The sequence below is a fragment of the Entelurus aequoreus genome, linkage group LG01 (genome assembly GCF_033978785.1).
Source record: "Entelurus aequoreus isolate RoL-2023_Sb linkage group LG01, RoL_Eaeq_v1.1, whole genome shotgun sequence".
Classification (NCBI taxonomy): domain Eukaryota; kingdom Metazoa; phylum Chordata; class Actinopteri; order Syngnathiformes; family Syngnathidae; genus Entelurus; species Entelurus aequoreus.
This window is the reverse complement of record NC_084731.1, coordinates 95,417,057-95,442,788: the sequence shown is the minus strand read 5'-3', so window position 1 is coordinate 95,442,788 and position 25,732 is coordinate 95,417,057. Positions and strand designations below refer to the sequence as shown.

Genomic DNA, 25,732 nt, shown 5'->3' with positions numbered 1-25,732 from the left:
CCATTTTTAGCGCTTCCGTAGCGAGTCTACTGACAGATATACATTAGAACTGTACACTACTTTATTTTACAAATGGCTACAGTGGAGAATAAAAAAAAAACATCTTATTGACTAAGGACTACGCTCTACAACGCCAGACGAGTGCAATTTTTCGGGACTTATGCAAATCCCAAATACACATCAGCATGTACCAACAGGTAAAACATTTTGTTATGGAATAATATTGCAAAACAAAATGCCAGATAATGTCTCCTAATAGGTGCCTTTTTTTCACACCATACTAAAACCATTATGTTGAAGCACAGTACGTCTGACTATGGTAGTCGTTATGCTCTGACAATCGATCAAGCGCTGCGGCTTAGTAGTTTACCAAAGTCTTATTAAGAAAAATGTCGGTAGATTTTGAGCGCTGTGGGTATTCTATATTCTCGACGAAACTTCAACATTTTGGTGTCGCTTGCTTACAGGCGTCATTTATTGAACTGGCGTCAACCTGCAGTCCACGCGTGCCTCTTGTGTGGCTGCCATCTGCTGGTCAAACTTATCTCTACACCATGTACCAAATAAAATAGCTTTTTAATTTTAAGTGCGCCTTAACAGTCTGAAAAAAAAAATAGTATTTGGTGCTGTGACGGTACTCTCAACTCAAAACACTTGTAACTCAAATCAACGTGCCTTATGAAAAGAAGAAAATTAGATACAAAATATCTTATGACAAACAATAGAATAAACTACAAACTACAGTAGTTTTATTAAGTAATGTAATAATAATGTATAGAGAGGAATTCTACGGTATCTCCTTCCAGCTGCTTCTCCCGTCAAACACACCATCAGCAGCTTGTACATATTTTCGTCAACAAATGTTCGTATCATTTGAACAATTACTACTGTTCAATATGTGTGTAATTCTACAGTGGCCAAAAATAATATGTACCTGTTTAATTAAACCTGCCTTTAGTGAATACTTAGGCCTACTACGCTACTGTATTTTAATGTTGGTCATTATGGTGGTACTTGGAGAGCTAAGTGTTTTCTGAGGTGGCACTGGGGTGACAACATTCTGGTCTTCACAGGTGCCAAGGTGACAATCACCGACAGGAAGCCCGCCCTGGACTTCCTGTCCGCCAACGTAAAAGGCAACCTTCCACCTGACCTCCAAGCGTCCGCGGTGGTCTCCGAGCTGTCTTGGGGGGACGACCTCGACCGCTACCCAGCAGAGGGATACGACCTGGTGCTCGGAGCCGACATAGTATACCTGGAGGACACGTTTGTGCCACTGATGGAGACGCTGCAGCACCTGTGTGCGGACACCACCGTCGTGTTGCTGGCGTGCAAGATCCGCTACGAGCGAGATACCAACTTCTTGAGCATGCTGAGGCAACGCTTCACTGTCACGGAGGTCCACTACGACAAAGAAAGGGATATTTATATATATAAAGCCAGGAAACAACCATCCAGGAGCGGTTTGTGATTCCCTGGCTACATACATTTTTTTGAATCCAATATTAGCAGAAACACATTTATTACCAGCTGGTAAAATGTAACAGCTGTAACAATGCATCATATAGCTTGGCGCTGACATACATTTTCTCACTGGAAATGAATAAAAAGCCCACATAACATAAAAATAATGACTTTACACAATACCTAAAAATACAATATGGCATCCCATCATCAAGTCTCCTTGCTTTGGCTGCACTTTTACAATCCTTTTTGCAAAAATGCCACAATTGTGAAAAAAGCAGAAGCATTCCCAAAAACATGTAATAACCAGCTGCTGCCTGAGACTTAGCTCGTAAATAACGTGAAATGTATCTGGATTGTTTCAGCAAGGAAAAGTGCACAATCACCTCATCTTATTAGAACGTTACAAACTTTGCGAAAAAGTCTTAAAAGTTGAAATACGTCACAACAGGCGGTCTGTCAGCGTGTATTTCTTCTATTGCATAACAAGTTGTAAGCAGGGCTCATTATTTTTGGTTTTTATTTGTAAAAATAATGGCATCAGCAGTGACGGATTGGATTAAAAGCCACCATACAAAAAGTTTTTATTCCTCACAATATATTTGGATCTCACACACGCTAACCACTTTGTGGCTGTTCATTTTTCTCATGTTATTTCCCATCTCTTCACTCCTCGGGCCAAGACAGGACCTTGTTTATTGCAAATGTGTGTGCAGTTCCGTTTTTTTTTTTTTTTAAATTTAATTGGTGATAACTAGAAAAAACAAAACAAAAAATAATGGCCCTGCAGTAATAAGGTTGGAGACGCCGCGCCAGTTAAAAAAGGTAGCTCGTGTTTTTCTGTTGCGTTAAACATGGCAACCCAAATTTAAAAGGTTAATTGTTTTGTTGATGCAAAAGATAGTGAACAGGTGAAATGGCAAATGAGGAACACAAACACAGTTTAAAGATAAAAAGTTCCAGAATGCATTGTCGACACCCTGTGACGCAGCTCGTGTTAAAGCCAAGTTTGGATGACGTGAAATCTCCATGTGTGCCGTGCGACTCGACGGCGGGGGGGGTTTGGTCGGGTGGTAACCGTTTACTCGTTAGCTCCGTGACATCTTCATCCGCAGCTCCAAGTTCAAACCAGAATCGGTGACAGGATGCTTCCCTTTGGCCACGCCACCACATGGATCATGTGTGTTGATGCGTGCTCCTTAGAGGACAAATCCCCAAAGTTGCCACGGGAACAGAATGCTAACTTAAGAGCGGGAGGTTGGTTTTTTTTTCCTAATGGGTCACATGATTACTTTCAGTTTTTTTTAAAAACAGAAAGCAAAACAAGTAGAAAAAGGGAGACCAGCATCCATGTGCATGGCTCTTTGCGGAGTCTCTGTACATGGGGGCTGTTGGGCGACGAGTGCTTTACTCAGATTTGTGGCAGTACAAGTCTTTTAGGGCTTTAAGTTCCTCAATGAGGGTTTTGTTCTGGTTCTCCAGCACGGCCACACGGTTCTCCAAACACTTCACATACTCCTTCTTCTTCCTGCGACATTCACGGGCAGCCTCTCTGCGGGGGGGAAAAAAAAAAAAGTTCATTAGGTTTTTAGAAGTTGGGGATTACACTAGGGCTGCAACAACTAATCGATTAAAATCGATTATAAAAATAGTTGGCGATTAATTTAGTCATCGATTCGTTGGATCGCGCAGAAGAAATGTATTTTATTTTTTATAAACCTTTATTTATAAACTGCAACATGTACAAACAGCTGAGAAACAATAATCAAAATAAGTATGGTGCCAGTATGCTGTTTTTTTTCCAATAAAATACTGGAAAGGGTAGAAATGTAGTTTGTCTCTTTTATCCGATTATTAGACTTCGACTTTCTTTTTATTGGCATTAAAATTTGAACTTTACAGCACAGATAAGAACGAAATTTCGTTACATAAGTAATAATCGACACATTAATCGATTATCAAATGAATCGTTAGTTGCAGCCCTAGATTACAGCGGTACCTTAATTTGAGAATGTTTTGAGATAACACTACCATATTTTTCGGGCTATAAGTCGCAGTTTTTTTTCATAGTTTGGTGCGACTTATACTCAGGAGCGACTTATGTGTGAAATGATTAACACATTACCGTAAAATATCAAATGCATTTATTATTTAGCTCATTCATGTAAGAGACTACACGTATAAGATTTCATGGGATTTAGCGATTAGGAGTGACAGATTGTTTGGTAAACGTATAGCATGTTCTATATGTTATAGTTATTTGAATGACTCTTACCATAATATGTTACGTTAACATACCAGGCACGTTCTCAGTTGGTTATTTATGCCTCATATAACGTACACTTATTCAGCCTGTTGTTCACTATTCTTTATTTATTTTAAATTGCCTTTCAAATGTCTATTCTTGGTGTTGGATTTTATCAAGTAAATGTCCCCAAAAAATGCGACTTATACTCCAGTGCGACTTATGTGTTTTTTTCCTTCTTTATTATGCATTTTCGGCCGGTGCGACTTATACTCCGGAGCGACTTTTACTCCGAAAAATACGGTAATTGTTATGCTTTAAGTTGCACGCAAAATTTTGAGTTACAAGCATCCCCGCAATTAGTTGGTATAGCAGATATCAAAGTGATGTCAAAGCATTAGCTTATAGTTGGAGAGCGTCATACGTTTATTTTCCAACCATGGGAAAGAAGAAAGTGAGTTTGAAGGACAGTGCTAAGAAGAAAGAACAGATCATATTAGGGCTGGGCGATATGGCCTTTTATTAATATTGCGATATTTTTAGGCCATGTCACGATACAGCGTATTTTTCGGAGTATAAGTCGCACCTGCCGAAAATGCATAATAAAGAAGGAAAAAAAACATATATAAGTCGCACTGGAGTATAAGTCGCATTTTTTGGGGAAATGTATTTGATAAAAGCCAACACCAAGAATAGACATTTGAAAGGCAATTTAAAATAAATAAAGAATAGTGAACAACAGGCTGAATAAGTGTACGTTATATGAGGCATAAATAACCAACTGAGAACGTGCCTGGTATGTTAACGTAACATATTATGGTAAGAGTCATTCAAATAACTATAACATATAGAACATGCTATACGTTTACCAAACAATCTGTCACTCCTAATCGCTAAATCCCATGAAATCTTATACGTCTAGTCTCTTACGTGAATGAGCTAAATAATATTATTTGATATTTTACGCCAATGTGTTAATAATTTCACACATAAGTCGCTCCCGAGTATAAGTCGCACCCCCGGCCAAAATATGAAAAAAAGTGCGACTTATAGTCCGAAAAATACGGTAATTGTTATGCTTTAAGTTGCAAGCAAAATGTTGCGTTACAAGCATCCCCGCAATTAGTTGGTATAGCAGATATCAAAGTGATGTCAAAGCATTAGCTTATAGTTGGAGAGCGTCATACGTTTCTTTTCCAACCATGGGAAAGAAGAAAGTGAGTTTGAAGGACAGTGCTAAGAAGAAAGATCAGATCATACTAGGGCTGGGCGATATGGCCTTTTATTAATATTGCGATATTTTTAGGCCATGTCACGATACACCGTATTTTTCGGAGTATAAGTCGCACCTGCCGAAAATGCATAATAAAGAAGGAAAACAACCATATATAAGTCGCACTGGAGTATAAGTCGCATTTTTTGGGGAAATGTATTTGATAAAAGCCAACACCAAGAATAGACATTTGAAAGGCAATTTAAAATAAATAAAGAATAGTGAACAACAGGCTGAATAAGTGTACGTTATATGAGGCATAAATAACCAACTGAGAACGTGCCTGGTATGTTAACGTAACATATTATGGTAAGAGTCGTTCAAATAACTATAACTTATAGAACATGCTATACGTTTACCAAACAATCTGTCACTCCTAATCGCTAAATCGGATTAAATCTTATACGTCTAGTCTCTTACGTGAATGAGCTAAATAATATTATTTGATATTTTACGGTAATGTGTTAATAATTTCACACATAAGTCGATCCTGAGTATAATCCGCACCCCCGGCCAAAATATGAAAAAAAGTGCGACTTATAGTCCGAAAAATACGGTAATTGTTATGCTTTAAGTTGCAAGCAAAATTTTGCGTTACAAGCATCCCCGCAATTAGTTGGTATAGCAGATATCAAAGTGATGTCAAAGCATTAGCTTATAGTTGGAGAGCGTCATACGTTTCTTTTCCAACCATGGGAAAGAAGAAAGTGAGTTTGAAGGACAGTGCTAAGAAGAAAGAACAGATCATATTAGGGCTGGGCGATATGGCCTTTTATTACCGTATTTTTCGGATTTTAAATCGCTCCGGAGTATAAGTCGCACCGGCCGAAAATGCATAATAAAGATCATATCCATCCTTCCTTTTTATACTGTTTGTCTTCATTGAATCAAAAAAGAAATCATCAAAAACATGACTTGGCAAAGCAAAACGAGTGTATTAATGCTATTCTCCACCATAATGAATACCATCCAAGGAAATTAAAATAATATCTAATTGGACATTTATCCATGAAAACATGGAAAAGCAGCTGATAATGTGATTGATAGACATTGTGTGTACCACTAGATTAGGGGTGTCAAACTAATTTTTAGCTCAGGGGCCGCGTGGAGGAAAATCTGTGCACACGCGGGCCGGACTATTGAAATCATGGCATTAAAACTATAAAATAAAGACAACTTCAGATTGTTTCCTTTGTCTTACTTTGGCCAATAATAGAACAAACACATTCTGAAAATAGTGCAATAAAAATATAGAAAACAATCCCGGTAGCGGTAAAGTTTAGATCCCCGAAGGAAAGAAGAAAGTGAATGAATGTTTATAACTGAATAAATGTACATATGCATAACAATTGGTTTTATTTTGTATTATTTTTGTTAATGAATTAAGTAACATTTATGACAAACTTTTTCCAAAACACAATATTGATTGTGAGATATAACAGGATAATGCATACATTTATCATCTGTTTTCAAAAAGGTTACAAAAAATTGAACATTCCTAGTACTACACTGATGGAGTATTGGTGCGTGCAAAACAGCAGCAGGTGGCCGTGGCCTGTGGGCCGGTTCTAATACTAATCAAATATTATCCATAGATAATTCATCCGCGGGCCGGATCTGGCACGCGGTCCTTGACTTTGACACATAGGCACTAGATAGACCCAGAATCACTGCTGTACATCAGAATCAGAATAGTTTAATTGCCATTGTTTGAGAACGGGTTCACAAACTAGGAATTTTTCTTGGTGCAATCGTGCAACATAAAACACATATAACACATTTTGGGAATAAAAAGAGCTGTAACTGAGCTATCAGATAGACTTAGAAGGAATTCCAGGAATTCATGATTATTGCATTTAATTAATTATAGTTACTTTACCAAAGAAGTAATAGAATTACGAATGGAATTACCAGGTACTCTTTAGTAAATGCAGGGTTTCCCTTTGATGTAACTGAATGTGGCGTGCCGCCACCGCATTTTTGCACACACCTTGAAAATAAGGGCTTTTTTTTTTTTTTTATTGAAAAATGAAATAAAGTAGTAACCCCAAAAACAAATCACACAAAGTCCATAGCTATTTTTAACTTTTGTTACCAATCTTATGATAACAAAGAACGGCACAATTCCAAGGTTTTACCTTCCGTGTCGTGAGTCCATGCTTCTCCAGAGTCCAGACACAACAACACTTCCTCATTTTCTGCCAATCACCTTTCAGGCACGGACACGGTGTGTTTGCACTTGGAGATGTCAAAATAATATCGGCCGATTAAGTCTTTAAAATGTAATATCGGAAATTATCGGTATCGGTTTCAAAAAGTAAAATTAACTACTTTTTAAAACGCCGCTGTACGGAGCGGTACATATCCGGCAAAACACGGACGTAGGTCATACTTGCCAACCCTCCCGATTTTCCCGGGAGACTCCCGAATTTCAGTGCCCCTCCCGAAAATCTCCCGGGGCAACCATTCTCCCGGATTTCTCCCGATATCCACCCGGAGAACAATATTGGGGGCGTGCCTTAAAGGCACTGCCTTTAGCGTCCTCTACAACCTGTCGTCACGTCCGCTTTTCCTCCATACAAACAGCGTGCCGGCCCAATCACATAATATATGCGACTTTTACACACACACACAAGTGAATGCAAGGCATACTTGATCAACAGCCATACAGGTCACACTGAGGGTGGCCGTATAAACAACTTTAACACTGTTACAAATATGCGCCACACTGTGAACCCACACCAAACAAGAATGACAAACACATTTCGGGAGAACATCCGCACCGTAACACAACAGAATAAATACCCAGAACCCCTTGCAGCACTAACTCTTCCGGGACGCTACAATATATACCCCCCCCCCCCCAACCCTGCCCACCTCAACCCCCCCTCTATCTCCCGAATTCGGTGGTCTCAAGGTTGGCAAGTATGCTCTAGTATACTCTGGACTGAAGCTGTGTGCCTTCATTGTTTTTGTAGCTGTTGTTTTGAGGCATGTTTAAAAAAAAATAATGCACTTTGTGAAAGTCAAAGTATAGTATTTCCCATAGTTGTAGTGGGTATCAGGATTATCTCAGGGAGGGCATGTCCCAAATTCCAAGCTGTTTTGAGGCATGTTAAAAAAAATAATGCACTTTGTGACTTCAATAATAAATATGGCAGTGCCATGTTGGCACTTTTTTCCATAACTGGAGTAGAAGTTGTTCTCTTATTTTGGAAAAAACTTGTTTTTGATTGATTGATTGAAACTCGTATTAGTAGATTGCACAGTACAGTACATATTCCGTACAATTGACCACTAAATGGTAACACCCAAATAAGTTTTTCAACTTGTTTTTAAGTCGGGGTCCACGTTAATCAATTCATGGTAAAGTTACATTGTTTAATGCATCCAGCGGGGCATCACAACAAAATTAGGCATAATAATGTGTTAATTCCACGACTGTATATATCGGTATCGGTTGATATCGGAATCTGTAATTAAGAGTTGGACAATATCGGAATATCGGCAAAAAAGCCATTATCGGACATCTCTATTTGCACTGATTGTGTTAACTCTGGTTTATAAAGAGATTGAATGTGCTTCCATGGCTGTCATATATTCTGGTCCACATACAGGGTATTGTTTTTGTTATATTAAATTATACATTGTCATTGGCAATCTAGGGGAAACCCTGATGTACTCAGTGGCCTAGTGGTTGGAGTGTCCGCCCTGAGATCGGTAGGTTGTGAGTTCAAACCCCGGCCGAGTCATACCAAAGACTATAAAAATGGGACCCATTACCTCCCTGCTTGGCACTCAGCATCAAGGGTTGGAATTGGGGGTTAAATCACCAAAAATGATTCCCGGGCGCGGCACCGCTGCTGCCCACTGCTCCCCTCACCTCCCAGGGGGTGACCAAGGGGATGGGTCAAATGCAGAGGACACATTTCACCACACTTAGTGTGTGTGTGACAATCATTGGTACTTTCACTTTAACTTAACTAAATTATGTTGTATTTCTTTTCATGCAATATTTCTAATCAAATTATTTATTTTATTTTAATTTTTAAGGCATGTTGCATGTTAAAATGGTGATGTTGCGGGGGCAAGCACCAATTATATAGATTTCAATGCATTTCAATAAATGTTGATTAGAGGTACAAGTGTTTTAATTTAAGAGCTAGTACTGTATTGTGATGTTTGAAGGGAATATCATCATTACCTGTTTTTCATGAGGCGCACTTCCCTTTTACGCGTGACTTCCTCGGTGCCCGTCCCGGTGCCCAATGCAGGCGAGGTTGCCATGACAACCCCTGAGGTTGGCGTTGTGCGGATCTGATAGGCCTGGACATCGCCAGAGGCCGCTGAATGGAGGGGTAAACATTTAAGTTGAGAAGAAAAAATTCCTAGCAACTGTGCTAACTTCCAACATACATGCTCCCCTTACCTTGTACAACCACCTGGTTGCTAGGTAACAAGATCTGCTGGCCATCACTGGTCTGGGCGTACTGCAGGATGGTGGCGCCAGGTTGCGCCCCGGCAGCGTTGGCCATGGTGAGCGTTTGCAGGCCCTGAATGCCATCTGTGCCGTTATTGGCCAACTGAATCGCACCTCCTTGGGTGATGGCGACTGCAGGAGAGGAGATTATAATGGGAAGTATGCTTTACATTCTCTCAAAATCCACATTGCAATAACGGCAGTGGGCGCCATTCGTACTGTACTGGCCGCTGCTGGTCTGGTAGATTGGCGTAGGCATGGTAACTGTGGTGATGGCCGGGGCTGTGTCGTCTTCGGATTTTTCTTCCTCAATACACGGAACGGCTGGTGCGTCAGATGATAAGTCGTTTAGGATTTTCCTGCAATGAAAAGCGCACAAAAATTAGCTACAGATACAAAAGATCAATTCGAAAAAGTGATGTATCTCTGTTTTCGTTGATAATGACTTGACTTGACTTTATTTATTCATGCTTGCAGTGGAGCCAAGGCCCCACTGAAAAAACAGCTGAACTTTACAATGAATATTAAACAAACAAAGAAAAAAAATTAAAAGAACAGACAGTATTTTATATAAAAAAAACATTTTCATTCTTCCAAAAGGTCTGACGAAGACCAAATTGTATGACCACCTTTCATAGAGAATAATTATAGTTTTCAGTGTTTCCCACACATTCATTTATTTGTGGCGGCCCGCCACGAAAGAATTACGTCCGCCACAAATAAATGTAAAAAAAATAAATAAATAAAAAAATAAAAATTATTTTTTTGTCCTGTCCAGCTTCTCAGGCAAATCATATAGTTGATGTAGATGCCCATAAAGGCTGTTCAGATTTACTTTACAAAAGAGAAGTGTAGGATACTTCTCTTGTTGCCTTATTTGTATTTGACCACTACTGTTTTCTGTTTATTTGTTACTGACTGTGGCAGGACACCTCTGCCTCTGTTTCACTTTATGTTGCTGGTAAATAATATGGTTGTAGTAGTAGGCTAAAGTTAAATTATTTAGTATGCACTAATTAAAGGGGCAGAGCTTTAAAAGACATTTTAGCTTTTATATTTTATAAGATATATTTTTTGTAAGAACCACGATTAATAAATATATTTTAGTGAATAACTTATTGTTCAAATCTGTATATAAATATGTACACAAAGTGTTGTAATGATATTGTAAAATGGATGGATGGATGGATGGATGGATGTTTAAAACAAAACTGTTATTAATTAGTAAGTATATATTTTTTGAGCCTTTTTAAAGAAAATCATATCATTGTAGTAAATTACGCAAATTACTCGATGATGTCATGGTGACCACGCCCATAGCCACGTCCCCACCACCACAGGTATCTTGGCAGTTTATGGGAAACACTGTACATTTTAGCTATGATGGCCATTTGTTGGGATATAACGGTATAAGAAATGTATACCACTGTTATTGTGACCAAAATTATCACGGTTTTCATTATCAGCACCTTAGTGTTGAATGTATTCAAAAAGTACTTACAGCATACACATACACTGAAATCTTTTAAACAAGTTTTGTTTTTAAACATTAATCTGTCTTGTTTTTTTTTCTTTTTTCTCTATGTTTTACAAAGTTTATGAATATTCCTCATGCATATTTGGCTTTTAGTGCTTTTTAGTTGTTTTTGTGTAGTGCTTATTTAGATTGTATTGGTTTGTTTAGCTGTGTTTTATATATAGAATGTTCTGTACTTATTGTGATTTGTATTATCATTGTTATTACTATTTTGTAAATCTTTTGGCTTTGTTTTTATTTTGTACAACACTTTGTGGCAGTGGTGGCTGTTTTAAATTGTGCTATAAAATAAATAAACCTAGACCTATTTATGATCGCATCTAAAAACTCGCAAACTCGCTAGCTGCTTCTATTGGAAATGTGGCTGTATCACCTTGAGTTTTCAAAGTGTTGTAATCAATCACCGTTTTAGAATATTTAAAACAGCAATACTAAACGTAAGGTGTACGATACACTGGCAGTTATTTCACAGTAACCCAAAGCTAAAAAGGACATAGAAGCCCTTTATTTTTCAAAGTGCAAAAAAATATTTTTTGTACTTTTTTTGCTCAAATCTCTCAATACTTTTTTAATTTAATGATTTCAGTTTTCAACTAGTATGAATTTGCACAACATCAGTAATTATATTCATTTTAATTATCTGATCAAAAGGCCTTGTTAAATGTTAAAAACGTTACCGGAACAGGTTTGATATTTTTGTTCAGAACTGAAGTTTATTATGAGAATTAAGCAAAAAATAAAAAACAATCTAAAATGTTCTACACTCTTCAAAAACCTGAAAGGTCTGTTTGCAACCTTTACACAGCTCACTTTCCCAATGTATTTTAAGCCTTATATCCCACCCACTTGCGCCTTTATGACATAATGACGCACACTACAAGAAACGTGCACGCGCATTAGCTCTGTTTGTTGTTAGCTAATGACAACAATTTGGATAGCCAATGAAAGGTATCATTGTTTCTTTATTTTATCATAACACAACAAATGGTTCCTTCTCTTGGACTGCTATTGCTCTGTGCGTCAACGTGTTGACGAGACAGGGGAGTGACAAGCTGGCTAAACACCAAATTCCTCAGGTCGACGTTTGTATTCAGTTTAATTAGTATTTGTGAAAAATATAGACATTTGACAATACATACATGATCTGTTAAACCACTAACGGTAACATAAGTTAGAAGCTAGTCCAAATATATTATTTCTTGGTTTTCAAACAATGTAACTGTGAGCCAGTTGCAAACAGACCCTTTAAGCACTTTTTAAATTGTATGTCCACAGAGGGGTTAATAATGTTCCTCACCTTCTTTATCAAAGTGCTGGCACATGCAACTTTCTTTGCACTCTGGTGTCTCATTTTGCAGTTGTACTCAATTATATATAAAAAATGAAAAAAACCAACATGTGGTATTCTTTGTTCGGGTACTGGATTTGGCAAAACGGACTAGTTTGTTTAATGTTTGGCTGTATAACCGAGACCGTAAACAACAACCAAAGCAAATATAGTTGGCGATAACTGAATCATTTGAAAAGTAGTGGCGAACGAAAAACAAAAACTGAAGTACTACTGCACTTCCAAAGTCTTAAAAGGATTCAAAGATTTCAAACATTCTTTATTGTCAAGTGTTTCATGCATGCAAGACATACGCATTAAACAACCAGTGTTGGCGACTTTCTCACCAAATCTGCTGACTTTCAAACTCCTCTCAGCTACTTTTTTTCCACAAAAGCGACTAGCGACAAATCTAATTACTTTTTCCGGGTGTTTTTTAGAGACATGGAAGCATATTTCACTCTGCAGTGAATGTTGTCATTGAGTAGTGTTGATGACAGCTGCCGCTGTTTCGCCTTGGTTTACAGAGCATGATGTAAAATAAAGAAATGGAAATTTTCTTCACTGTCGTGTCATGCTAAAATAAATCACTGTTCATGTTAATGATAATAGATCCGGTTTGTTCGTGAATAAAACAACCCTCTTTTATTTTGATCAGATTTGATAATCTGGCAAGGTGATTCTCAAATTCTAGTACCGTATTTTTCGGACTATAAGTCGCAGTTTTTTTCATAGTTTGGCCGAATTGCGACTTATACTCCGGAGCGACTTATGTGTGAAATTATTAACACATTACCGTAAAATATCAAATAATATTATTTATCTCATTCGCGTGAGCGACGAAGCAAATGGCAGCCATCGTCACACACACGTCAGCAATCGTCACTCACGCCAACCAATAAGAAATCGGCGGAGGCGGGTCATGGCAGAAGTGCATTGTGGGTTTTGGAATGCTAACTGCTATACGCTACTGCCGGAGCTATTAAAATGGATCACATTTACGTTGGCGGTAACTTATAAAAACTGAGAAGGACTGAACTAAAATGGCACCGAAAAGGAAATCATATACTGCAGATTACAAGCTGGACGTAGTGAAATATGCAGCAGAAAACGGCGATCGAGCAGCAGAAAGAATGGATGCTAGCGGGGCATACCAAGAGCGACACCGGGGAGGAAGATTTCATGGGATTTAGCGATCGGGAGAGACAGATTGTTTGGTAAACGTATAGCATGTTCTATATGTTATAGTTATTTGAATGACTCTTACCATAATATGTTACGTTAACATACCAGGCACTAGGGATGATGTTTGATAAGAAATTATCGAGTTCGAGCCTATTATCGAATCCTCTTATCGAACCGATTCCTTATCGATTCTCTTATCGAGTCCAGATAGGTTGTTGTATATGGAAAAAAACACAATATTTGGTTTAACAAAAGCTCACTTTTATTGTATAAGGAAAAAATAAAATCTAATAAATAAATAAATATTGACTGTTACCCCCCTAAAAAAATAAAATAAAATAAATAAACATTGACTGTTGTTACCCAAAGTATATTAAGTGGGATTTTTCAGAAAAACAAATATATACATTAACACAAAAACAACCTGTCTCTTTGATCACTATAGGTGTGTAAATAATAATAGAGTGTTAAATAAAATCAGTCCCTTGGGCACAAAACTGAAAATAATACAGCTCTCCAAAAAGTGCACTTCTGCTGCTATTTGACATAACTGTTTGCTATGATGCTTTGACATTTTTGCACTTTATTTCTTTATTGAAAGAAAATTCTATGAAGAGAAAAGTTGTTTGCAGATGTGGTTACAATGCTAAAAAATGAAAAGTTAAAGCTAAAAAAAGAAATAAACTTTATTGAGTTAAAATCTTTCTTTATAGGGGAAAAGATGTGATGTTATGAGCTAGGGAAAATAACAACTACACTACCCAGCATGCAACGGGAGTGACGAGCATGCGCGGTAGCCCCGAAAAGTGTTGTTGCATGTCACCACCGGCAGCTGAGAATGAGGTTATGAGCACGCTGTGAAAGTAAATGTCAAGAAATCAGCCAACACGCCTTGTCTGCATTATTTATAATTAGACAGACAACACATAAGTGTGATTTTGTTTTGTTTACAAGGAAAGAAAAACAAAAGTTAAAAAAGGGAGATGTCATATATATGTGCTATGTGCTGCGGTTGCTTTAAGTTGCGACAGCTGCCGTAAAGGAGGTGCGTTGCTAGCCTGGTTGCTATGTTTCCGTTTGGTCGTAAAAGTGTTCGTCATGTGTTTGTACCCTGCTCAAATCTCTCAGTAAAGTTATTCATTGGATTATACCTTTTGTTTTGAACTTTATTACACCATTGTTTTTCCTGCTTTCCCTATCTGCGCCTAATGACTGAGCTACGTGACGTCCCGTCACGGGACGGGATTCGTTCCGAGGGATTCGAATAAAGAACCAACTCTTTTTCTTTACTATAGTGGTCTCGATAACGGGTACCGGTTCTCAAAAAGGGATGCGAGTCCGAGGACTCGGTTCTTTTCTTATCGAACAACCGGGAAAACCGGTTTTGAGTATCATCCCTACCAGGCACGTTCTCAGTTGGTTATTTATGCCTCATATAACATACACTTATTCAGCCTGTTGTTCACTATTCTTTATTTATTTTAAATTGCCTTTCAAATGTCTATTCTTGGTGTTGGATTTTATCAAATAAATTTCCCCCAAAAATGCGACTTATACTCCAGTGCGACATATGTTTTTTTCTTCTTTATTGTGCATTTTCGGCCGTTGCGACGTATACTCCGGAGCGACGTATAGTCCGAAAAATATGGTACGTGTACTAGTGATGGGTCCGGCAACACAGATGCATCGGCGCATGCGTCGAGCTCATAGAGCAATACCCTGTGTCGGTGCGCGTACCGCTTTTAGAAAGTCACGTGACCGATCATGAGCTGCTTTGGTCACGTGACCGATACGCGAACTGTATCGCACTGACGCCTCCTCTGTGCCCTGTGAGCAACGTTCCCTCTAAGGTGCGCGCCTGCGCACTGCTCAAGCGTCCTCTGCGCACAGCAAATATATGCCGCGCACCAAATCAAACCCATCTGAATTCTAAACAAAATAAACACATTTATTCTGTGTAATTTTGAAATGCAACTTTGAGTGACAGTGACAACAAGCGGCCCTAACGGTGTTCGTCAACAACACGCATACCACTAAGCCACTGGTGCGTTTATGGCCACACAAAACGTCGGACAACTCAAACACCACACAAAGTTACACTATGACTCCTCAGTCATACGTGTGCTTATTTTTCTGTCATTTATTATTAATGTTAATTTATTGATATTAATCATGCAATGCTGTTACTAGAGAACATTACAGGAATGACGGCATGGCGAAGTTGGTAGAGTGGCTGTGCCAGCAATCGGAGGGTTGGTTGCTGGTTACTGGGGTTCAATCCCTACCTTCTACCATTCTAGTCACGATACATGTTCACATTATTTATTGACTGTATCTAAAAAAGATACAAATATATTTTTATTTAAATTAAGATATGAAATAATCCTGAATGAAATACAATGACTTGGTTTATATTATTGTATATACTAGGTCGGGGGTCGGCAACCCGCGGCTCTAGAGCCGCATGCGGCTCTTTAGCGCCGCCCTAGTGGCTCTCTGGAGATTTTTCAAAAATGTATAAAGAATGGAAAAAGATGAGGGGGAAAAAATCTATTTTTTTGTTTTAGTATGGTTTCTGTAGGAGGACAAACATGACACAAACCTCCGTAATTGTTATAAAGCACACTGTTTATATTAAATATGCTTCACTGATTCAAGTATTTGGCGAGCGCCGTTTTGTCCTACTTATTTTGGCGGTCCTTGAACTCACCGTATAGTCTGTTTACATGCATAACTTTCTCCGACTTTCTAGGACGTGTTTTATGCCACTTCTTTTTCTGTGTCATTTTGTCCACCACACTTTTAACGTCGTGCATGAGTGCACAAAGGTGAGTTTTGTTGGTGTTATTGACTTGCGTGGAGTGCTAATCAGACATATTTGGTCACTGCATGACTGCAAGCTAATCGATGCTAACATGCTATTTAGGCTAGCTATATGTACATATTGCATCATTATGCCTCATTTGTAGCTATATTTGAGCTCATTTAGTTTCCTTTAAGTCCTCTTAATTCAATGTATATCTCATGACACATGTAATATGGCTTTTAATTTTTTGCAGCTCCAGACAGATTTGTTTTTGTTTTTTTGGTCCAATATGGCTCTTTCAACATTTTGGGTTGCCGACCCCTGTACTAGGTCATAAAATCAGTGTCAGTTGAGTCGGTCCATAGGTTGCTTGTAAGGATTTTTAATGTCCAGCAGATGTCAGTATTTAGTGACACAGTATCGACACAGTATCAATACAGTTTTGCAATGTGTCGAAACGCTTCATGACGCCTCATCAACCCATCACTAACGTGTACCATTTGTGATACACGGGCTCCTTCTAGTGGTAGACCAAAGAATCACTTAAATATTGTAATGACGTGACTCGAGCCGTTATCAAAAGGTTTATCAATCTTTAATGGCAGTCGTTACAATCTGACTACTGTAGGTCGTAGTCGACGCCAAAGTAAACAATACACAAACAGAACCGTCATTTGTACCACTTAACACACGTGGGAACTGAATGCTCTCCACATTCTCCACTTAAGTCTGCCCTTTCCCAGCCTCCCAGCCAATCAACACACAACAATGGCAAGAACTACATTTATGCACAGCCTGTTTTGATTTAATTTCAAGTACAAGTGGAGTATTTTTTTTTTTTTACTTATCATGTAAGTACAGTAGAGTTTTATTTGACTTTTAAGTACATTTTCATTTAATCTTTAAAAGCTGTATTTTGATATTTATTTCAGTACCAGGGTTTTCTAGAGGAAGGCATGTGATTGTAACTTAATTAAAAAGACTGAAAATAAGCCGATTGAACATGCAAAAATATGAAAAAAGCACCATTTAAAGATGTTTTTAGTGTTTAAAGAATTAAATAAAGATTAACCGAGTTTACATAAATACATACCCCATTCATCCAAATGAATCACAATGTCTGTTTCAGTCACTATGTTATTTAGTCACGACAGTAATTACAACTTGTGTTCACATCCACACGAACCACATGGTTTAGCCTACTCTATACAGTATTTACAACCTTACTAGTGTTCACTTCGCAGCCACAGATGGTTCACCTTGTTATTTAACATTATTTACATATTTCTTTGGTTCATTCTCTCATTACTTTGGCATTTTTGCTTTGATGGCTCTGACATGAGCCTTCCTGGCAAATTTCTGAGCAGTTTGCATTTTCCTTTTTATTTCTGCTTTAGTGGATTCTGCCTTGGATTATGTTGCAAATTTCTGTCTCTTCGACTCCCTCTCCACTTCTAACTGCTCCAAATGCAAAAATCATAGAGAGTACAGTGTTTATTCAAATAGCTAATATCCTTTATCTGAATAGGCATTTGTGATTTATAGCATGAAATAACAAATATCTTGCAGTCATGTTGTTTATATTTCAAAATGATTCGATTATTCAATGTCAAAATATAAACAGTAGAAATAATGGACAAAATGTCAGCTACTGTCTTGTTCTAAAACACCAAAGAAAATGAAATTTGGCATTTAGACAAGCGATAATGTAGCAAAAGTCATCACATGTCTGCCACAATCAGGTGTATTCCACGTCTTCCATGTCGATTGTTGATTTGGGCTTACATGGTAAACAACTCAAATGAATGTGTTGCGAATTGTTTTATCCAGACACATACATTTGTCCAAATGTTGTCAAGTACCGTATTTTTCGTATTATAAGTCGCTCCGGAGTATAAATTGCACCGGCCGAAAATGCATAATAAAGAAGGAAAAAAACATGTAAGTGGCACCAGAGTATAAGTCTCATTTTTGGGGGAAATGTATTTGATAAAACCCAACACCAAGAATAGACATTTGAAAGGCAATTTAAAATAAATAAAGAATAGTGAACAACAGGCTGAATAAATGTACGTTATATGAGGCATAAATAACCAACTGAGAACGTGCCTGGTATGTTAACGTAACATATTATGGTAAGAGTCATTCAAATAACTATAACATATAGAACATGCTATACGTTTACCAAACAATCCGTCACTCCTAATCGCTAAATCCCATGAAATCTTCTTCCTCTGTGTTGCTTCTAAACAACTATTTTTCTTTATTTCAGTAAGAGTAGCCTCCGCTTTTCACCAGTCCCTTACAAGTTTCTCGCTTACTCCAAACTTTCTTTCTGCTGCTCGATTGCCGTTTTCTGCTGCATATTTCACTACTTCCAGCTTGTAACCTGCAGTATATGATTTCCTTTTCGGTGCCATTTTTGTTCAGCCCTTCTCAGTTTTTATAAGTTACCGCCAATGTTGAAATGATACATTTTCATAGGTACGGAAGTAGTAGCAGGTAGCATCTTTTTTTTCACAACGCACTTCTGCCATGACCTGCCCCCGCCGAATTGTTTATTGGTTGACGTGTGTTTGTGACGATATTGTAGCGTCCCGGAAGAGTTAGGGCTGCAAGGGGTTCTGGGTATTTGTTCTGTTGTGTTTATGTTGTGTTATGGTGCGGATGTTCTCCCGAAATGTGTTTGTCATTCTTGTTTGGTGTGGGTTCACAGAGTGGCGCATATTTGTAACAGTGTTAAAGTTGTTTATACGGACACCCTCAGTGTGACCTGTATGGCTGTTGACCAAGTATGCATTGCATTCTATTGTGTGTGAAAAGCCGTAGATATTATGTGATTGGGCCAACGGAAGTGCCTTTAAGGTTTATTGGCGCTCTGTACCTCTCCCTACGTTCGTGTACACAGCGGCGTTCAAAAAAGTCAAATTGTACTTTTTGAAACCGATACTGATAATTTTGAAACAGATACCGATAATTTCATTACATTTAAAAGCATTTATCGGCCGATAACATCGGCAGTCCGATATTATCGGACATCCCTACATTTTACTTTTAAGGCGCCTTTCTGGGCACTCAAGGACACCGTACGAAATCAAAACAATAAAATCAATTGTATGAAAACAACAACAACAACAACAAAGATCGATAAGATTTACAGTGAATAAGCAGTCAGGAATGGGTGTGTTTTGAGTCTTGATTTAAAGAGGGATATTGAGTCTATCTTACGAAGGTGTGGTGGTAATGACTTCCAAAGATGAGGGGCTGAGCGGCTGAAAGCTCGGGCACCCATGGTGGACAGTTTATATAAGGGGACAGTGAGATGGATGAAGAGGATCTTAGGGAATGTGGCGACATGGAGCAGGTCAGAGAGAGATGATTGGAAAACCGTAGTTGTTGGCAGGTATGGCAAAAAGACGGATCAAGATTTTAACACACATAGTCGGTCGGGAAAAAATGAAATTTTTTTTTTTTAGATTTTTACAGAGATAAAAAAAGACGGATTTCCGACTATAGACGGAAAAATCACATGCCTGTACAGGGATCAGCAAATGCTTTTTAAAGCCACAAAATGTAATGCCCTTGTCCGACTGCATATGGTTATTATATATAGTTAAAATCCTACAATGGTCTGTATACACACATAATTGTAAGCATTTGACAATAATAATGTTGAATAGTTGAAAAGTGTATATTAACTGTTATCATCGATTCATATAGAATTGGCTCGCAAGACTGCTTCATTTGAGAATTGTTTTTCTTTTTTCTGTAGTGGCACTGACTTCGTGCACCAGCCGTAGACAACAGCCAATTAAAAGGTTATGTCTGTCAGTCATCACACTGTACCTTCAATCAAAATTATAAAAGTGGAACTGACTGAGCCCTCTAAATAAACATCCAATTCTGAATTAGTTGATCAATAGAATATACCCAGAAGTCTTTCTTTTTAAATGTATCTCTTTAAAACATGCTGTAAAAATGCATATTCTCTGAAAATATGCCTTATTATAGCCACAAACTGGAGGCTACATTTTTTAATCAGGATCCATGTTTAAAAAAATAATAATAAAAGGTTTTATGGAATAATAAATGAACATGGGGCGGTGTAGCTCGGTTGGTAGAGCGGCCGTGCCAGCAACTTGAGGGTTCCAGGTTCGATTCCCGCTTCCGCCATCCTAGTCACTGCCGTTGTGTCCTTAGGCAAGACACTTTACCCACCTGCTCCCAGTGCCACCCACACTGGTTTAAATATAACTTAGATATTGGGTTTGACTATGTAAAGCGCTTTAAGTCACTAGAGAAAAGCGCTATATAAATATAATTCACTTCACTTCACAACATCATACTAGGAATGCAAATGATACATGTGTTTACAAATGGATGATTGATTTAAACATTTTAGAAAAAGGCATGTTATGGAATGATATATGGAAAAATGCTAATAAGCCCTTTAGATGCATTCAAATAAACTGAGTTCATTTAACATATTGAATAGATTGTATTTCACACCCTCAAAGTTGTTTAAAATGGGTACAGTGGATAGATAGCAAGTTAAGTATAAAGTAAGCTTGAATGACTCTTACCATAATATGTTACGTTAACATACCAGGCACATTCTCAGTTGGTTATTTATGCCTCATATAACGTACACTTATTCAGCCTGTTGTTCACTATTCTTTATTTATTTTAAATTGCCTTTCAAATGTCTATTCTTGGTGTTGGATTTCATCAAATACATTTCCACAAAAATGCGACTTATACTCTAGTTCTTTCTTTATTATGCATTTTCGGCATGGGGAGAGGGCTTATACTCCGGAGCGATTTATAATCCGAAAAATACGGTACGTCAACAGGTATTTCTATTTATGGGTTAGTTTTTGGGCCAAACTATATTGGGATAGGGGTTTTGGTCTGTATTGCCCAGCCCTACACTCATGTTAGCGACAGTGCGAGCACAGTTTAGGGATGTTCTCTGTGTTTGATTGAGCGTTACAGTAGCACATGTGTATGTAGAGTGTAAATAATGAAATTGTAATAATTAAGGCATTTCATATTGTTTCTCAATTTTTTCTGTGCTACTATTTTTTTCATTTAATAGCACTGGTGCTACTAGTGAAAAAGATAAGCGTACGTGGGGCACTGCGGTGAAAAAAGTTAAAAATACCTGGGGCCGTACTTATCAAGCTTCTTAGAATTACTCCTAAGAAGTCTGCTAAGAATTGACTTAAGAGTAAATAAATTCTTCGCTGAAAGCTGCACTTAAAAGTTAGTTATCAAGCGTCTTACTCACACTTTCAAGGAAGTGTAGGACTGAATCTTAAGTGTCACACTCAGAGCTGAATTATTTTCTTTCCAATTCATTAATTAGGCAACTAATTTGAAACTGGTGTGGGTGGCTCTATATATACTAGCCCACTGCAGACACATGCAGAAATCAACAAGGAATCGAAAAGTATTAAATCTGTGACAAAAATAATATCCGCTCTGTCTAAACGATACCGTTTGATCAGCTGCTCGTCATCAAAAAAAACAAAAATATTGTTCCGTTCCCTGAACGTTCGCGCACGTCTCTCTCGCCTCAGTGCCATCCCCTGCTGGCAACTCCTAACCACTTAAGACACCTCTGAAGGTCTCTTAAATATCGTGGAGAGTATGAGTGATTCTTAGACTTAAGAACGTTGATAAAAACCTTTTATTCTTAAGTTTGAGAGTAGGACTAAATTTCGCAAATTCTCAGGACTTAAGTGTAAAATGGCACTCTAAGAAGCTTGATAAGTACGGCCCCTGGTCTAGCGACTTCTAGGACAGCCAGTAGCTACTATCCTTGCTGAGGAGTTGGCAACACTGTTAACAGACCTGTATGATGGTCGTCTGGACAGGATCTCTCTCCTCTTCTGACAATCTGTGACGCTGTCGACAGACTCCTGGGAGTCCTCGCTCTCACCGACTGTTGAGATCTTTGCATGGACAAAAACAACCCCAAGTTGAATGCACTTGTATTCCAGGAACATAACGTGGCACACGTGTCTTGGTGCACACCTGAACTGCTTGGACCTGAGGCGGTTGGATGACCGAGGGCTGGGCTGCTTGGATCACTCCGTGCACTTGAACCGTCTGGCCGTTGGGCAGCTGCACCAGGGCTACTGTGGGACCGCTGGATGACACTTGACCCGCTGCAATGGTGGCCTACAAACATTACAACCCCCCATTTATACATGTCCTTTACATTATGTAAATGTTCAGCCATCCTGGCCGTGCGTTACCTGGGCCAGGGTAATCTCCGACTCCTGCTTCACACCAGTTTCACCACTTTGCTGTGTATCAGCACAAGCTTCCATTGTCATTTAAATTCTGCACAATGAAAGCAAGTGAACGCATATGCATGATAGTAAGTCATTTGTGAGTCAATGTAAAAGAGGAGATGCTTCATCTCAGCAACTTTTTGGGCGTGGCTTTCCTTAACACGCATGCTTGAAGTTAAATGTTTCAACAAAAAGTGTAAATAATTAACCATGCACGTTGAGCTGGATTTGCAAAAAAAAACCTTGTTTAAATCTTGCTCGCTTGGTGTAGACATGCAGAATGTCGTTAGCCACCGTGGCTAACATTAGCATGCTAACAGGCTAATAGCAACGCGTTCAAATTAAAACTAACATGGTTTAAATTAATTCCCCTTGCGTTCTCACTCGTGTAACAATTGTGATATATTCCGCTTAAAAAGTACATTATTTTATTAATATAGCGTGGCTTAATTTGCCGTTTCATCTGAAAGTTGCGGGCTTTTGGCATTTGCGAGGGAAAATGTCTGTTAAGTGTGGCCCCTTTGAAGTTTATATCCTCCATTTTTATTCCCAACAATGTGCATATGGCTTAAAATGTAGACGCCGAACTGCTTCTGTGACTTCACAATGCAATGCTATTAAAAAGGGGAAAAAATAATGCAACCCAGTCTCATCTAGGTCTCCGTTTTATGTTGCGAGCATTGCAGCACGGACTCGTTTTAGAGAGCCTCCGCAATGCCGCCGCCATGATTTCTTTGTTGGCGTTGTGCGGATAAAAGCCGCAAATAAACCATTGCGAGTAGCCATCTAACTTGTCTAGCAAAGATCGGAAGCGTATCCTCTTACCAACACAGACTCGCTTCGTCACTCCCGGGTCTACGGAGCTCCACTTTTATTCAGACCGACACGTAAGAGACCGCGTCAGGCTACACCTCCGTCGCGTCACCGAGAACAACAACACGGAGAGGAGGACGACGACAGCCGAGCCTCGGCTCATTTGGGAAGCGAACGACTGCACTTCCGGAAATGGTCGAAGAATGCCGAGAGGCCCGAAAGCTGGCGAAGACAGCCGACGGCTTCTTCTTCTTCGTGAGTCGCAACTGTTGCAGTACCGTCACCGTGTGTTCCGACAGTGCTACCGCAGACTCCACACAACACTTATGAAATGATTTTTTTTTAAAATATAACACAAATACAAATAATAACCAGTCAACAGACACGAAAAGACATACTGAAACAGACGTTTCTCAAATTCTAAAAAAATCGTAGTTTTGACTTTGGTTAGCAACTTCCGGTTCCGCTGTCGGAATATACAAATACGAAAAACCCACAGTATATATTTCTAATGTGTCGTCAAAATACCGAAACAAACTTAATACAAGTCACAACCCCCTAAATAGTATTTTTTGTTAGACACATGAAGTTGTTTTTAAGCTATAGATCTTCTGAAGTAATACAAAAATTACTACTTTTGAGCATCACAAGTTTGTTAAGTTAAAGTTAAAGTACCAATGATTGTCACACACACACTATGTGTGGCGGAATTATTCTCTTTAACTTTAATTTTTAACTTTAACTTTTATCTTTAACATGTAACTCCTTTTTTTAGATTATAGTCGCTTTTTATTTGTTTTATTTTTATAAATCTTTATTTATAATTGTCAACATTTACAAACAGTTGAAAATAATAATCAAAGTAAATGCAAAAACAGTACAAAGCAGCGCCAGGGGGGTTGTAAATTCAAAGTAACTAAAATAGAATACAGAATATATATATATATATATATATATATATATATATATATATATATATATATATATATATATATATATATATATATATATATATATATATATATATATATATATATATATATATAAAATAAAGTGCAAAGCCATAGGCTCACTCAATTTCAGTAAATAACTTAAATTTGGAACACAGCATCATCGTTTTCGCAGTTTTTTGGTTGTTAGAGGTAGAGAGTGTTTTAATGTAGAGTTTTTAACATTTAACTTTAACGTTTCTCAAATTCAAAAAAATGTTTAGTTTTGACTTTGGTTAGCAACTTCCGGTTCCGTTGTCGGAATATATAAACAGGAAAAACCCACAGTCTCAACAAGTATATATTTCTAATTTGTCGTAAAAGTACCAAAAAAAACTTAATACAAGTCACAACCCCCTGAATAGTATTTTTTTAGTTGGACATACGAAGTTGTTTTTAGGCTATAGATCTTCTGAAGGAATAAAAAAAAATACTATCTTTGAGCATCACAAGTTTGTTATAAGACACAACACGTCACAATACTAGTAGTAAGTACAGCTAATAAAAAGTTTAAATGCTAATTTCAAGATGCATTTTAAGTTTAAAAAAATGAATACAATGTCTTATGTCAAGAAATCTTAAGACATGAAAAGACATACTGAAAGAGACGTTCCTCAAATGAAAAAAATGTGTAGTTTTGACTTTGGTTAGCAACTTCCGGTTCCGCTGTCGGAATATATAAACAGGAAAAATCCACAGTCTCAACAAGTATATATTTCTAATTTGTCGTCAAAATACAGAAACAAACTTAATACAAGTCACAACCCCCTAAATAGTATTTTTTTTAGTTAGTCATATGAAGTTGTTTTTAGGCTATAGATCTTCTGAAGGAATACAAAATATACTGCTTTTGAGCATCACAAGTTAACAGGAATGAAGGAATAAAATAATACATCTTAATGAAAAGATACTGCTCAGTAAAGAAGTTCCAAAATATGGAGAATTTTAGTGTTTTGGTATGCTCAGCAATCTGTGTGTGTAAAATGGGAAACTTTGTATCATCTCCTATTTATGTTAGCAATGGTGTGCGGAAAGGTAGTATTTTGTCTCGTATTTTTAATATTTATATGGATGATTAACCTAAGTTAGGGGTCCCCAAACTTTTTATATATATATATATATATATATATATATATATATATATATATATATATATATATATATATATATATATATATATATATATATATATATATATATATATCGAGTAAAATCAATTATAAAAATATTTGGCGATTAATTTAGTCATCGATTCGTTGGATCTATGCGCATGCGCAGAGGCTACTTTTTTTTTTTTTTTTTTTTTAATTT

At 37.8% G+C, this 25,732-nt stretch overlaps 2 protein-coding genes across 10 annotated transcripts in view; one reads left to right on the top strand and one right to left on the bottom strand.

Moving 5' to 3' along the window:
* mettl21a (methyltransferase 21A, HSPA lysine) overlaps positions 1–2,218 on the top strand; it is a 37,646-nt gene extending 35,428 nt beyond the window's left edge. For all 9 annotated transcript variants that reach the window (XM_062062668.1, XM_062062701.1, XM_062062636.1 and 6 more), the window contains one exon: positions 1,074–2,218. In XM_062062668.1, coding sequence (XP_061918652.1) covers positions 1,074–1,471 — 398 coding nt within the window. In that variant the 3' untranslated portion in view covers positions 1,472–2,218. The remainder of the gene's footprint in view (positions 1–1,073) is intronic.
* LOC133659814 (cyclic AMP-responsive element-binding protein 1-like) lies at positions 1,506–23,765 on the bottom strand. The gene is made up of 8 exons (XM_062062589.1): positions 23,445–23,765; positions 22,581–22,668; positions 22,357–22,503; positions 22,174–22,274; positions 9,682–9,821; positions 9,412–9,594; positions 9,187–9,328; positions 1,506–3,016 (listed from the first exon to the last, which is right to left on the bottom strand). The coding sequence occupies exons 2-8, from the start codon at positions 22,659–22,661 to the stop codon at positions 2,872–2,874; spliced, it is 939 nt and encodes a 312-aa protein (XP_061918573.1). The 5' UTR covers positions 22,662–22,668; positions 23,445–23,765; the 3' UTR covers positions 1,506–2,871.
* Between the last annotated feature and the right edge of the window lie 1,967 nt (positions 23,766–25,732).

Coding starts and splice junctions, on each gene's coding strand:
- LOC133659814 (XM_062062589.1), bottom strand. CDS start 22,661: ATGACAATGGAAGCTTGTGCTGATACACAGCAAAGTGGTGAAACTGGT. Junction 22,275..22,356: donor CTCAGGTCCAAGCAGTTCAG/GTGTGCACCAAG, acceptor GTCCATGCAAAG/ATCTCAACAGTCGGTGAGAG. Junction 9,595..9,681: donor GACCAGCAGCGGCCAGTACA/GTACGAATGGCG, acceptor CCTCTCCTGCAG/TCGCCATCACCCAAGGAGGT.